Source organism: Lissotriton helveticus, chromosome 4_1 (genome assembly GCF_964261635.1).
Source record: "Lissotriton helveticus chromosome 4_1, aLisHel1.1, whole genome shotgun sequence".
NCBI lineage: Eukaryota > Metazoa > Chordata > Amphibia > Caudata > Salamandridae > Lissotriton > Lissotriton helveticus.
Genome location: NC_136063.1, coordinates 1,889,882,076 through 1,889,898,771, shown reverse-complemented (window position 1 = coordinate 1,889,898,771; position 16,696 = coordinate 1,889,882,076). Strand labels below are relative to the sequence as shown.

The 16,696-nt window shown below is 41.5% G+C and overlaps 1 protein-coding gene across 3 annotated transcripts in view; it reads left to right on the top strand.

Annotated features, from left to right (window-relative positions):
- Positions 1 to 16,696, top strand: part of LOC144827735 (sodium- and chloride-dependent neutral and basic amino acid transporter B(0+)-like) — a 1,401,915-nt gene that overhangs the window by 471,347 nt on the left and 913,872 nt on the right. For 2 of the 3 annotated variants that reach the window (XM_078685941.1, XM_078685943.1), the window contains exon 7: positions 9,247 to 9,387. The exons of the other annotated variant lie outside the window; for it this stretch is intronic. In XM_078685941.1, the coding sequence (XP_078542067.1) occupies positions 9,247 to 9,387 (141 nt within the window). The remainder of the gene's footprint in view (positions 1 to 9,246; positions 9,388 to 16,696) is intronic. 3 annotated transcript variants of the gene reach the window in all.

The window sequence follows — 16,696 nt, the reverse complement described above, 5'->3', positions numbered from 1 at the left end:
TCTGGAGCAATGAAGTAATTGATGGAAGAACCCTCAGGCCAAGACAAATGATGAATAAGCCAGAATTCACCAACCGCTTTCTTGGGGACAACCCCCAAAGGGACACAATCAAGTCAGGCAAAGGACAGTGCGAAAAGGGGCCAGCCACTCTGCCTGCAGCCACTTCAGCATTTAACTTCGTCTTGACAACATGGGGAATTTCTTTAGCAGATTTCAAATTATCCGACCACCTCCCGCTCCGAGGGCCCTGGTACCCAATCCGAAAACCCACCTTGAAACCCCAGGACAAACGTTTCGCCACGTCAACATCCGGGTAATCCTGCAACCAGCGATAATAAGGAGTAGGAGCCCTTCGCGCCAAAATGAGAAGACTGGCCTCTGCCCCAAGGACCCCTTCCTGTATCTCCGCCATGGTGTCCCGGGAAACATTGGGTGAGGGCGTGCCTACCACCACACTGCGCACATTCATGCTTATATCTACACAACGGTCTGGTACACAGGCCTCTGTTGTAATGCCAACAAGTCCCCGAGAAAGCTGTCTGTCCCCTGCCCATGGCCCCCGCCCCAAACTGAGCGTGGCGAGATTGAAAGGGCCGATATGTCACCGGTAACCCGCTTGCTGTGTGAGTCGTGGTGGCCGGATGGGCCGAAGACATCCACTGTAACCATAGTTCAGTATCGACCTCCCCCCAGGACCGCTCAGGAAACAAACTCATCCGAGCACGGAATTCTTCTTCATACGACAGCCAGGCAAAAACCCCAAAATAGCTGTAAGCTTTCCTGATGACGTCTACATATTTCAACATGGCCACAGCCTTATCCGGATGACGCTGGCAGTGAACACTAGCATATATCAAAAAGGCAGACGTCCAGTTCTCAATGGACTTGGGGACCCGCGGCCGCCGAGCCAACTCCAACTCCTCCTCCTTAGACCCCTCCTTTGCCTGAATATCCCGATGGAGCAACTTAAAAACATCAACAAACTTGTTACTCCAAATCCTAGACTTAGTTTTCTCCAATAAGTGGGAACCTAACGGCATACCAATGCCAGAGTAAGGCAACTTTTTGGAACAGACTGGTCCATTGCACTTGAAGTCATTGTATGAGCATCATCCCCTGACCGCCCCGCTGAAGCGGCGGTAGCATCCCCTCGTGACTTAGCATTCACAGCAGCATGCCGCTCAGACAGCTTCGTAAGAGCAACTTGCTCACCAACATCCCCATCCCCAACACCAATCGAACGAGTACGTTTAACGGGGAGACTCTCCCCTTGTCGCCACACAGATCACCACCCTTTCTTACCTTTAGGCAACTGCGCCAACTTCTGTCGAAACACCGCAGGATCCCCTTGGCGTGGCTTCGTTGAAGACGGAACTCTCAATGTTGCGTGGTCCACACCAGACTCCTGCAAAACACTGACAACATGGGAGTGCCCCACACCCCCGTTCCAAACCGGTGCAACATTACCATCCTCCTCATCACGTACTTCTCCCTCCTCCCAATCATCATCATCAATATCCAAATGCAAGACATCATCCTCAACATAATCCCCACTTCCACCAGAAATCTCCCCATCTCCCACACCTCCATCATAAGACTCCCATTGTATACCAGCACTGCGCACTGCGCCCTGCCACTGAAAAGAGGAATCCGCTCCAGAAACCCCTTCCGCTCTCCCCTCCCCAGAAACCTCCGTTGGGGCAGCCTGCAAACCACTCGTTATTGAAACAGGAGGACATGCTGTAGTAGGAGTCCTACGCCTACGGCCGCTCAGACCAGACCGCGCCGTCACCGAATCGCCTAACCCCCATCCGCACCCAGAGTAGCCACCGCCGAATCCGCAACAGTGCCCAACCACACCTCATGGCCACCGCCCAAAGGCCCATGCCGCCGATCAGAAAAAGCAAGGGGCGCCCCCCTAGGCTTCGGGAAGGACACAGGGGGGGGTTAATGGGGCCACTGAGGCATCCCCAATGAGATTCACACCCCCGGAAGGCTGGAAAAAAGCAACGGGAAGCAAAGGGGAACCAACATTCACCCATTGGAGGCTCCTGCGCAACCCCACTCACGTGAACAGCATGTGGGGTGGGCTCCTCACTGCCAACCTGACCACCCTGGACAAAGGTCGAAGAAACCTTGGGCAAACAGGCCACCTGCCCCACCAAATCCTCAACAGGACCAGGGAACACAGCAGAAATCGCAGGAAACCCAGTGGCAGCACATGGTGCAGGCGAAAAAAGATAGCGCTGCCCATTCAACACTAAGAAGGGCCCTAAACCAGGCATGGGGGACTCCCCCACTGCAGTGGGAGCAGGAACAGAAGAAGACCTCACACGGGGCTCACAGGACGAGCCTCTGAGCATCAAACTCCGCCCCCGCCTACCTCTAACAGTCGAGGCAGGCTTAAGGGCCTTGCTAGAGAAAAAGCCACTGCCCTTTTTCAGGGGCCGCCCCCCGGAGCGCCCCCGCCTCCCGCCGGACACCCCACGCAAGCCAGCAGCCCCACGAGGGGCAGGACATACCTGCTGCCGGGGGCCTGACACTCCGGAGGGGGCTGGCAGCTGCTCCGCATGAACCGCCTCTCCGGTAGGCTCCGCCTCCGGCATTGCCACCTCGCCGCCGTCCTCGCTTTCAGCCGGAGTGGAAAAGCAGGCAGACACAGCCCTCGCAACTCCCCCAGCGGCGTTACGAACGGGGCGAGCAAGCCCCACCCAGGCCGCGCCAGGGACTCCAGGGCACAACAAATCTTCCCGCCCCGTCTGGCAAAGGACCTGGCAAAGGAAACGGACCGCCCTCCGCACTTCCTCGGAGTCCGCCATCAGGTAGGAAACAACAGGGGCACGCACATAAACGAACCTCGCCGCCCGCCTCCCTAGTGCGCAATGATCCCTTGCCCTGCGCTGACCCTAATTACCCCACCTGACCCTCGCTAATCAGGACTCCACCTGTCGTGGCCATTGACACGCGCGAACCTACCCGGGGAGAGACCTGCTCGCGCACGGCTCTCCCCGGGTCCCCCCATGGTGGTGAATGAAAGCTTACATGTGAGACTCACTCGAGCTGTGTCAGGCCCTTTTTTATTTGGAGCGGGACTTGGTTCTTTTTTTTCATTATATATATATGTATATAATAAAAAAAGAAAGGTTAAAGCTTATCCACATATTATTGTTAGGAAAACATTTTTTCTCTACACACACCAAACTTAAATTAAACAACCTTCAAAATGTTCTATTGATATAGTTAGAGCTTTTATTTACAATGTATCCACCACCTTCAAATTATTATAAGTAGCACACCTCTTTACAGACTTTTTTTAGTTTGCTAACTGGACAACACTAACTATACCTTGCCTCTGTACCATGCACTAAGTGGAGTAGGGTGCCATACAGTGTAGTATAGTGTTGTAGAGTGGCATTGCATACAGCGATGTAAAGTATTGGACATTGGAGCGGTATAATGCGGAGTATGGTACAGTGGCGAAGATTTGGAGAAAATATAGTAGAGTATAGTGGAGTAAATTATCGTGGAGTGTTGTAGGCTATAGTGGCGTCGAATGCAGAATAGTGGAGTAGCATAGCAGACAGTTGAGTAAAGTGTCATAAATTGGAGTACCATGTTACACAGTAGAGTGTAGTGGCATCGTAAAGTATTGGAAAGTGTTGTAGGCTAGAGTAGAGTGGCATACAGTTTAGTTGAGCTTTGCAGAATGGAGTGGCATAAGGTACTGTACAGTGTTGTACAGTGAATTGGCATACAGTGTTATATAGTACAATGGCATAGTGTGGCGTAGAGTGGAGTGGCATAGAATAGAGCAATGAGTCAAACAGTGGAGCAGCATAGAGTGGATTGCTATACAGTAGCATATCATGAGGTAAAGTCCCATACAGTGGAGTATAGCTGAGTGGAGGTGTAACAGTGTGGAGTAAAGTATAATAGATTGTATTGGTGTGTCGTAGAGTATAGTGGCATGGAGAAGAGTGTAGTGGCATAGCGTAGTTAGTAAACTTATAAATAGGAGTGGAGTCTTGTACAGTAGTGTGGAGTGATGTGTCTTAGAGTATAGAAAAGTGTTGTATACTGGATAGAGAATTGTACAATGAAGTGGAATGGCATAGACAGGAGCATAAAGATGGACAGTGGAGTGTACGGGGGTGGAGTGGAGTAGAGTGCCATAAAGTGTAGAAGATGTTTATAGAGTGGAGGACAGTGTCATAAAGTGAAGTAGCATACAGTGGAATAGCGTACAGTGGAGTGGAGAAGAGTAGAGAGGCAATTAGTGGAATACCATAGAGTGGAGTAGTGACAATGCAATGGCATAGAGTGGAGTAGGGTATAATGGATAAGTGTATAATGAAGTGGCATGCATTGAAGTGGTGCTGCATAGAGTTGAGGAAACTGATATAATTTGAAGTGACATTTCATACAGTAGAGTGGAGTGTTGTCATACAGTGTTGTAAACTGTTGTAGAGTGGAGTGCATTGTGGAGTGCACAGGCATAGAGTAGAGAATAAATCTGGACAGTGGAGAGTGCGGGATAGAGTGAAGTAGAGACTAGTAATGTGTCATTGAGTGTAGCAGAGGTTTGTAGAGTGGAGCTATTCAGAGTGGGGAAAGTACATTGGAGTGGCATAGAGTGTAGGAGCTTTCACTGGAGTGGTATGCAGTGGAATAGTTTAGAGTGGAATAGCATAATTTGGAGTAGCATACAGTGGAGTGGTGTACAGTGGAATAGCTTAGAATGGAGTGGCATAGAGTGTAAGAGCATAGAATGGACTGTTGCAAAGTGGAGTGGTGTAATAGTGTATAGTGTAGTTGCGTACAGTGGAGTGGTGTAGACTGAAGTGGTGTACAATGGAGTGAGGTAGAGTGTAGTAGCATAGAGTGGAGTGGCGTACAATGGAGTGATGTCCAATGGAATAGCATAGAATGGAGTAGCATACACTGGAGTGGGATAGAGTGGAATATAATACAGTAGAGAGGCTAAGATTTAAGTTGCATACATTGTATTAGCATGGAGTGGAGTGACGTACAGCGGAATAGCATAGAGTAGAGTACAGTGGAGTGGAATAAAGTAGAAAGCATAGATTGGAATAGCATAGAGTGTGATAGCGTACAGTGGAGTGGCATAGACTGGATGGCATACAGAGGAGTGGGGTAGAGTAGAATAGGATACAGTACAGTGATAAAGAGTGGATTGGCTTTCAATGGACTGACCTAGGCCGGAGACACATAGTGGAGTGGTACACAGTAGAGTGGCATAGAGTGGAATAGGGAATAGAGAGGCAGTGGCCTAAGTATTTCATTGCCCTTGAGAAGAAATGTGGTGCAGCAGCCAGGCCAGCTCAACCCGGAGCGGAAGGCACTTTGTTCGATCCCCGGCACCTGCAGCAGATCAGCACTATGTATCTCTGGGCAAAATCTCACTTAATCTACCCGACGGCCCCAGCGCCTTGAGACCCTTACAAGTAAGTAGTTTGCACTTTACAATTACCGGATTTAGATTTAGTGTACAGTGCAGTGGCTTACGGTGAAGGGGTGTAGACCGGAGTGGCATGCACTGAAGTGGGATAGAGTTTAATAGCATAGAGTGGAGTGGCGTACAATGGAATAAAGTTGAATTGAATAGTACGGAGTGGAATACACTGGAGTGATATAGAGCAGCGTACAATGTAGCAACATATAGTGAAATAGCTTATAGTGGAGTGTTGTATAGTGGAGTGGTAAACAATGGAATAGCATAAAGTTGAGTAGCTTACAGCGAAATGGCATAGAATGACATAGACGTATAGTGCAGTGGCATACAATGAAGTGGCGTACACTGAAGTGGCACTGAGTGGAGTTATGTACAGTGTAATAGAGTAAAGTTTACTGGCATAGAGTGTAATAACGTAGAGTGGAGTAGTGTAGAGTGGAGTGTTGTACAGGGGAGTGGTGTAGTTAGTAATTGTGCATAGTTTAATAACATAGAGTGGAGTGGTGTACATTGGAGTGGCATACAGTAGAATAGCACAAAGTGGGCCGGCATAGAGTGGAATAGCATATAGTGTGGAAGCATACAGTGGAGTGGTGTACAGTGTAAAAGCAGAGTGTTGTCGGGTCCAATGAGGTTGCATACAGTGTAATAGCATAAAGTGGAGTGGTGTAGAATGGAGTCTCGTACAGTGGAGAGGCATAGAGCGGAATAGCTAATAGTGGAGTGGTTTAGTCTGGAGTGGTGTACAGTGGAATGGGATACAGTGGAATAGCATACAGTGGAGGGACAGAGTAGAGTGACATACAGTGGCATAGCGCAGAGTGGAGTGGCGTACAGTGGAATGGTGTTATGTGGGATTTCGTACAGCGGAGTAGAATTAAGTGGATTGGAGGACAATGGAGTGGTGTAGCATGGAGGTATGTACAGTGTAGGAGCATAGTATCTTGTGACGTCTAGTGTAGTTGTTTACAGTGTAATAGCGCAGAGTATAGTAGAGTGGAGTCTCGTACAGTGGAGAGGCATAGAGTGGAGTGGTGTATACTAGAGTTGCATATATGGGAATACCGCAAAATGGAGTGGTGTATAGCATAGTAGCATACGGTGGAGAGGTGTACGGATGAATGAGAAATTTTGCAGCAATGTAGATTATAGTGTGCAGAGAACGCAAACGGCAAATTGTGCTGAACTTCTAATTCTTGTTTCCAACCAATGCAGGGACACGCATAGTAGTCTTACATTGCTTTGTAAATCTGGCCTAAGTATTGTATGGAATCGATGACCGGGAGCTCCGCGACCGTGTACAAACTGCCCCTGACGAAGGGTTTCCTTGACAACCCGAAATGCATTGGGCATAATGTAACGTCGTAAAATTCTATTGATTTCAAATGAACTCTTCATTGGAAATGATGACAATTTCTAAAGACATGCTTTATGAATAAATGTAATTGCTATGTTCACAAAAACTTGTGGAAACTTTTTCTTTTTAAATACGAAACCAAAAGAGTTGAATCTGGAAAAAAACCTACAAGGTTTAAGTTGAAAGAGCGCGTCCTTTGTGTTCAAGAGACCACACTTTATCTCCCTAAGTATTGTATGGCCCATGTGACACAATGCGTGACAAAAAGGGTGCCGCAATACAATAACAGAGTTAGGTCTTACTTATATTTTGGGCCATGGTATACAACTAACCTTTCAGGATACTGTGGTACATGGAAAGGTCAAGCCAGTCTTTAATTGGCTAATGGCTGTTTTTAGAGGCAGCTATAATGTATTTACTACACTTTAGCTAAGTTCTTTGTTAGGTCCTTATATATAGGTGAGTAGTAGGTTTTATTATAGTTGCCTACCGATCAACACAATATTAAAGTGGTAATAGGTAGGGCAATTCATTTATATTTCTCTACATATTTTTAAATACGTTTATGGAGTACTGCACTAGTACCTTACTTTTTAGGATATTTTTTAGGTATTAGCATGGTACTCCATACTCCTTTTATTTTTTACAGAATTAAATATGTTACAAATTATACATGCACTGTATTACACTGTATTTGAGAAAAAGAATGTGTAATACATTGCATTTTCAATTTTTTAAGATATTTTTTTTTCAATTTTAAAACAAATAGTAACTAATAATTATTTTTCCAACCTATTATCACTTTATTATAGTGGGAACATGTTGTGAATATAAAACCTAATACCTCTATCTAAGACCCAACGCCAGAACATTGGAACAGTGGCCTTAAAAGAATATGGCTGCCTTAAACATTTGTAAAGGCAGTCATTATGCAATCAGATTATGACTTGTCAATGCTAAAATTCCACTGTAGTTTCACTGAACGTACACGAAATGTCTCAAAGGTATAGTGATACCAAAGGGGATGAAATGTCTCAAAGGTATAGTGATACCAAAGGGGATGATGGACGGAGCGTTTGAGCAAATCAAGCACTCACCCCCAGTCAACTGATCTGGCTTTAATCCATCACCATTCTTTAGCTCACTCCACCACTCCAGTTCAGACATGGCCATATGCATATCAGTCTGACTCTGTGCCTCATGGGAATAGTACAGCCCGAACTGCCAAGCCATGTCTTCCCTGTAACGGAAACAAGCATCCTGGGACCGTTTCGGATTCATAATCCTCATCAGCCAGGCTATCTTGTATCCAGTGGTAGAGTGAACAAGGGACCCACGTCCGGGCATACCCTGCCAACTTAGGGCGAACAAAGCAATACCAAAGGGGATGATAGACGGCGCGTTTGAGCAAATCAAACACTCATCCCCAGTCAACTGATCTGGGTTTAATCCATCACCATTCTTTAGCTCACTCCACCACCCCAGTTCAGACATGACCATATGCAAATCAGTCTGACCCTGTGCCTCATGGGAACAGTCCAGCCCGAACTGCCAAGCCATTTCTTCCCTGGACCGGAAACAAGCATCCTGGGACCAGTTTCGGATTCATAATCCTCATCAATCCAGTGGTAGAGTGAGCAAGGGACTCACGTCTGGGCATACCCTGCCAACTTAGGGCGAACAAAGCGATACCAAAGGGGATGAAGGATGGAGCTTTTGAGCAAATCAAACACTCACCCCAGTCAACTGATCTGGGTTTAATCCAGAGAGTCCTGGTTGATAGCCTAAACTCCAGGAAGGGAATAAGTAAGTACCATATTTTGTTAATCTTTATTTTTGCTTCATTGCTTTGAAGGCACAATATTTTTTCCACAATATTCTACTACTAAATCTATGCAAACAGGAGTTCTAAAGTTCTGTGCTAAGTATTGCACCACTGCAAACCTCTCCTTACAAATTATGACAGGAATAAAGCAGTTGATATTTAATGGGGGAAGTGTGCTGTGAACTCACAAACAACTGTAATTAAGTGTGGTGGGCACCTTTTCTGTGTGTATTTTCTCTTATTCCACCAGCAAAATTGTAATCATGGCTATTTATCATACCCCGTAAAAACTACACCCCAGGGATTCTGGGTTTCATCAAACTCAGGATCAGGGCCTAAAAATATTAAACTAATAATGATGATGCTGGGTAATAACAACCCACAATAGTCTTAAAAATCCTAAGAAACTAGTTTACATTGTGCTATAAATAAATCAAAACAAAGGAAATATTTGATGCAGAGAGAAATGTTTTTTTTCGTTCATCATATTTTTGTAATCTCGTGTTTATTTATTTTTTATAAACAGAAACTCTCTCCTAAAGTATGCTGTGGTTGATGTCATGTTTTATGTATATGCATCTGTTTTGGTAGGTGGTGTACTTTTCAGCCACGTTTCCATACATTATACTTATAATATTAGTGGTACGTGGTGCTACTCTGGAGGGTGCTATGGATGGAATTGACTTTTACATCGGAAGAAAATCCAACATGACGAAACTTTACGAGTCAGAGGTTAGTTAAAAAAAATATTGAAATAATAATAATTTGTTTGGAATATAAATGAACAAATGATGAATTTCAAAAGCATATATAAGCCCGAAGACTTCATGGTTACCAGATGGGTTTCCTGCTGGCAATATGTGAGTAGAGATGTATCAGTGGAGAGGAATTCTTATTCACTGCACATTCAAAAGAAGCATTGGCAAAGCAAATGGGTCTCACCTATGAGATCTATCAGCTTTGCCAATGACAGTTAGCCATGCTGTATGTGAGCACTGCCGCTGTGCAGCATGGCCAATATATATATATATATATATATATATATTCACTGAAAAAACCATAGGTTTTACACATGTTATAGTTAGGAAGTAGCATTTACAAAACCTATGAAATTCACTGAAAAAACCATAGGTTTGACACCAGTTATAGTTAGCTGGAAATTTTACTGATATAAAACCAATGAAATTCCACGTTATAGTTAGTTGGACTCACTATAACTTGCGCGTGTAATGCACTGCTGATGACGTCACATATGTAAATGTAAATGTAAATGTAGTTGAGCTTATATAGCGCACAGCTACCCGCAGTGGGTTTCCCGGCGCTTGCTTAGGGAACCCTTCCTGGTATTCCCCTGTGAGATAGCAGGGTATCCACAAGGTGAAAGTCAGGCATCCCGCCGCGAAGGGCCGTTGTGGAGATTGAGCAAGCTATTGCCCAGAGTCGCAGAGTGTGAACCCGTGAGTCGAGGAGGCACCGGGGCGAGAATTATCGAGTCCATGGAATTTTTAGCCCAAGACCCGCCGAGGCGGGGAATTGAACCCTGGTCCAGGACCGATCTCAGCTTCCGGGTCTGCTGCCTCTAACCCCTGAGCCACACTTCTCCACATATTACATCACTCATGACATCACTGATGACACCATCCAGTGAATGTGTGTCTTTCTGAAAAATAAATATGTGTTAGATATGTATATATTATTGAATATCTTAGTGAATACATATATTACTGAGTAATGCTTAAATATTTCAATATATGTATTAGTGTTTCACTTTGTGTATAAGTGCCTGCATGGGTTGGTGAGTTGCTACATGTGTATGTATATAGGTTATTAGATGTTTTTCTTAGTATCAGTATGAGTGTTTGCATGGTTTGGTGGGGGTATTACTTACTACATAGATGCAAGAATGGCTGAGTCTCAGTTTGTATGTGTTTTGAAGACAGCATATGTGCAGGACTGTATGGGTGGATTAGTGTGTATATGTCTGTGTTAGTGAGTGAATGACTGTCTTATTAGTGTCTTTATCAGTAACTACATATGTTTTAATGTAGTATATGTGAATATTGATGTATATAAGTGAGTATATGTGAGAGTGAGGGATTGTAAGAGTTCCTGTTTAAATTAGTATGTGTTTCTATAAGTGATTTATTAAGAGAGTAAGTATGTGTAAGTTTCCTTAGAAGTAAAGTGGTAGTGTGTGTATAGCTGTTTATGCAAATAAATGGATGTTCAATAGTTTATTTGCATGTATGAGTATGTGTGTGAATAACTTTTGGATGACTGTCGGTGTGTAACAGGATGTGTAGGTGTATCACTACATATGATTAGTGAATATATGTATGAGTGACTATATAGAACTGTTGGTGAATTAGTGCATGTGTATATACATGGTGGAATTATTGAATTTGTTGTTGTAACTGGTATGAGTATCTCCATTTTTTTGAACATTTTAGTTTCTATTTTTGAATATGCGTTTCAAGGGTTAGATTACAGTGAAAGGAGGTCTGTCACTGTGTCACAAGGAGGGTGTCATCAGTGATGTCATGAGTGATGTAATATGTGACGTCATCAGCAGTGCATTACACGCGCAAGTTATAGTGAGTCCAACTAACTATAACGTGGAATTTCATTGGTTTTATATCAGTAAAATTTCCAGCTAACTATAACTGGTGTCAAACCTATGTTTTTTTCAGTGAATTTCATAGGTTTTGTAAATGCTACTTCCTAACTATAACGTGTGTAAAACCTATGGTTTTTTCAGTGAATTTCATTGATTTTTAAAATGCTAATTCAGAAATATCTTGTGTATACAACCTATACTTTAGTCAATAAAGTTCTGGCAATATTTTTTTCGGAAACAAGCCGTTTTCTTCACTGTTCAAGTTGCATAGAGACTCCTTGTAAAGCGATACAGAATTAGAAAGTCTGTACCTTGCGTTTTTTTCAACGCATTAAAATTTATCTGTAAATAAAAATAGCCTTTCTAAACTTTCGTGCACGACCCGGTGTGCGCACTCTCGGCAACAGTTCTCAATAAAATGGATAGCGCATTTCCAGGCTTTCGTGCGCGACCGTGTGCGCGCACCCACCTATATATTTCGTGAAAACTTTGCAATCTGAACTTATTGAATTTCTTCATAGACCCATCAAAGAACTTATAATACGTCAAACAGACTAAACCTAGGCTTCTTTTTTAATATTATGAAAATTTTCATTAAATGGAGCAGAATGTCTTTTTAAACTTTCGTGTGTGACCGAATGTACACACCTTGGTATTTTAAAAAAAAATATAAAAGGTTTTATACTTTAACAATTGTATGCTTGATTCGAGCTCAGAAGATATATTAAATACGGATATGTTTCGATTTACTCCTTCTCACGTTTTGAAACTTCGCTGAATTAGACCGCTACTTCCAAATGCCGTACGTGACCAGATACTATCACCGCACCAGATACTATCACATCTTCTGGTGGACGACCTGTATCTCCATCGAGTGCTGTGATGGACTTGAGACCATATCTTGCAAAGGTGCACATGAAATGTAACGAGTCTGGAGAAATTCTTCTGTACGGAGAGCAGAGCCTCATTCTTACTAAACTAAAAATTGAGAGTCATAAATGCCCAGAGAAAAGATAAATTTCTTCATTTCATTTTGATCCTGTGTCACACTTGAAAATGTTGTTGCAAGTTTAAAAAATAAAAAACAACATAACAGTTGTTTAAAAAAAAAAAAAGTTCTTTTCAGAACTAACTCATTGTACCAAAAACAGCTCCAGGAGCATATTATGAAGGGCGTTTATCTCCCCTTTTTTGGCTTTCGATCGTGCGCGACCGTGTGCGTGCACCCGCCTATATATTTCGGGAAAACTTCGCGATTGCAATTTATTAAATTTCTTCATAGACCCATCATAGAACTTATACTACTCAGAAGATATATTAAATCCGGATATGTTTCGATTTACTCCTTTTCACGTTTTGAAACTTCGCTGAATTAGTCCGCTACTTCCAAATGGCGTACATGACCAGATACTATCACCGCGTACACGTCCTAAGACGCGCATGTGAAGTCATGTGACTTCAAAACAACACTTCCAATTGGTTCTGAGTAGTTTCTATTCTGCAATTTACACGAAGCACTCCACCCACTTCTCTCACATCTCTACCGTGTTATCTGCAATTGTGAACATCAAAAGGAGCTGCGCTACGCCCCTGTAAGAGGCCTCACTCCCACTGCTGCAACGGCTTAGCAGTCCTCCAGATGCACAAGAACAGCCCCTCCGATCCATTGAAGTTCTATGTCGGTCTCAATACCACTTACGAAATGAAAATAAGCACTGAAGAATATTTATGCTGTAGCATGAGGAGTACTACATGCTTGCAGAATGCATTCTATTACCTATAAAAAAGTGAAACACCCACGCTTCAATAATATAGAATACTTCCTCTAAAGAAACCTATGAATAACTTTCGAACATCAGGTTAACCTTTTTTTACTCTCTCATCATTGTTAAAGATAAGTATTTACAATGCTATATTAAACAATGCCATGGTTTTTCCTTTTTAATTTTAAAAATCTTGCAATCTTTCACAAACCCAATACTCATGGCTTATTTTTCGTGACAAAAATCTTGCAATATTACATACCTACATAGAATAACAGAAAAAACATAAAACTACAAAGGCCAAACAGTCTACTAAACGCGGATGTGTAACCTATGGGGCAGATTTATGTTAACTACTTCAAACCCAGATATGCACCAGTTAATGTGCACCACAGTATGCTAGTGCTCCGTTACCCATGGTGTGCCACATTTGAAATGTGGCGCACCATGGTACAAAAACACCATACATGCGTAACACATCTGTGCTGAAAAAGTAATACATTACTAGAGTTGCATCGCAAGTGTGATGCAGCTCCAGCAAGGCTCACCAATGCACTATATTCACAATACTGCGTCAATACCTACGCCTGCTTCAAGCACATGCACAGTTTTGAAACAGCATTGGTCTGAAAGTCACTAAGTGAAATATCAAGCATCACAGTCAGCCACTTTCAAGACGCATTCCTTTAGAGGAACACTTCCTTATGGTGCAGGGCTTTAGAATGTGACATATCTCCTAGATCCATAACGTTGTAAATATGGTACATTATTTCCACTGTCATTGTATTAAATAAACTGACGAAATTGTGGCGCAAAGAGACGCAACGTCAACATAAAGCTGCCACAATGTGTTTTAAAGTGCCCTTTAAATTACAACCAACACTCTCTTTGAAGAGACCCCTCAGGTTTTTTTAACACCTGTTAAGTCCTTCCATGCTCATGACAGAGCCGCTCCATCACGAGCATTGCCTCAGCTGTCCTCAGGATGGACCAGTTTTGTCATGAGCTTGCCGCTGTGCTTGCACAACACTAATATGACACGTTCTATTGACTAAGCAGAGCCATGACAGAACCACTGTATCATGAACAAATCTCAACCGTGGCTCATGAAGGAGTAGCTCTATCATGAGCATAGAAGTACCACTCAGCCCCCCAGCCCCCTAATGCTGTGGCAGAATTGCCACTGCAGCAAATAACTTAAACTCCTGGAAAAAACAACATGTAACATTTAATATCATTTCCCACCAATGTTTTCATATATCAGTGTTGTTGAACTCACTCAGTGAAATGTCGCTCATTTCATTAAATCACTTTTAAAGCATGCCTTATAACAATGCACCCAATCCAATGTGGAAGTGCTTATATTAAACATGACATTGCTTTAAACAGGATAGACAAAGAAATGACACAGTGATGTAAAAGTTTCTTTATTTTTTATACTTACCTAAAAAATAATAAAAAAGTTAAATACATTTCTTTTAAAAACGTAGTACCTGTGGAAGAAAAGTAAAAATAAGATTATAATGTACATTTCATAAAATAAAAAAAAGTAGGAGTCAATAAGAGAGAGGCAGAGAAAACTCTCGGATGTTATTAGTTGTACTTACCTTATAAATATAATATCTGCGGAAGACAGTAAAAAAATATGTTTTAATACATATTTCTAAATTCAATGTAACAAAATAACTCAAACAACATATTAAATGGTTTATTTTTGCTGTCCTCAGAATACATTGATTTTCACTATAAACAGTGATTTCAATATTAATCATCATATAACAGCGGGGAAAAAAAACACAATCAAAATGATTGTGTTTAAAAAAAAACATCCAAAATCTCCATACATATTATAAATACCTGAAAAAAACATATCTTAAATGTTTTTCTCAAATTCGCAATTTCTTGAGTAAGCACACTACATCTTCCACAGTTACAAACTAATTAAACTATACGACCTATTTTTAAATATATCTAAAAAAAACACCGTGCAAGTATCTCCTATAAAAATCTATCTTAAGTATACATTTTCTTCTTTCATACCTTTCCGCATGGCCAAATTGTATAAGTTAACTCATTACCTTTTAAATACCTCTCCCAAAAACTTGCGTCCATATATGTTCTAAAATAATTATCTAAAGTACTCATTTTCTTCTCTCATATTTTTCCACATGGCCAAATACTATGAGTTAAGTAGTTTTTTTCTGAAATTTCTTAATCTTAATCTTATCTTTTCTTTTGTGAACCTTTACAGTAAAAATGTGTAACATGTTTTATACCATCAAACATTAACTACATTTCTACCTGATGTTATCACTATATCAAACACAAATTTCATTTATAGATTTGTAGACCCTCAGTCACATGATATTTGTAAACAAGAAAGTTTCATATCTTTACAGTATTAATCTTCCTACAGCAAGTGATTCTACTGAAATTTGGGTTCCAAAAATAGCAGATAGGAGTTAGTTAAGGCAAAAGGCAAACGTTTCTTAAAAGTCAATTGGGTATCATTGCAAAGCGTCCAGCCACTTCCACACTTCAAATAAGCTGTATAATGTCCTGATGATGTGGAAGGCCCTTCATGAAAAATAATGGCTACAGTTACAAATGTTCTTCTAGAAATAGATACTTGAGTAGCCACAACATTTTTAATTAAAGTTGACAATTTACTCCCATCAGCTCTGCATCGTTGAAACATTAATATTACATATTGTCCATATCTATGGATAAATAAAGTTGATAACATTTCAGACTTACATTGAGAACAGACCATGTTCTGATGCGCATCTTTAACTAGTTTATTAAAAGACACTTCTTTACAGTCAGGTAATGTTAAATATATAAATCTTTCACTGTGTATATCAGTACTACTTGAAAATGAGCAATTATCACACTTATGTTCCCATTTATAAGAAAGGCCAAAAAGATTATCAATATCTACACTTTCATTTTCCAAAACTGTAAACATATACATAATAAATTCCTGACAATCTTGCTGAATATACTGTGAAAATTGCTTTACTCCTGCACATATGTCTAAAACATTCCTTAGTTCTGAAACACTTCCTACTTCACTTTCACCACTACTGCATTTTTCAAATATAGAATTTAAGGAATAGCAAAATGTTTGCTCCTGATTTTCTACAATCTGTTCCCTTACATTTTTTAGAAAAAAAACAACATTAACTACTACATTTGCATAACAGTTGACACCAGACCTGTTTTCAAACTTAAATCCAACAATCTCTTCAATACTAACCGTTTTCTTATGCCTACCAACAACAGCTACATCTTTTTTTCGTCGTTTCTCAACTACTTCAGCACATTTCTCCTAATTTTTCCTTTTCTGACCAACCATACGCCTTTCAATTAAAGGATATTGAGGTAAACTTGGAGCATATTCTCTTCTTAACCTATTATACTCCTTCACACAATTTAAATCTGCACTAATCTTTGTCTCATCATAATCAATTAAATAAAGTCCACATAAAGTTCTAACTCGCGATAAAGCAACATATGCCATACCCTCTTTGAATACAGTGCTTCCAATATTTACCAAAGCACAATGATTTATGAATAGTCACTGCATATGCCAAACAAATTGGAAATTGCTTCCGACGGACATATAAGTCTTTCTCAAGCAAAAAACGATTTGAACAGC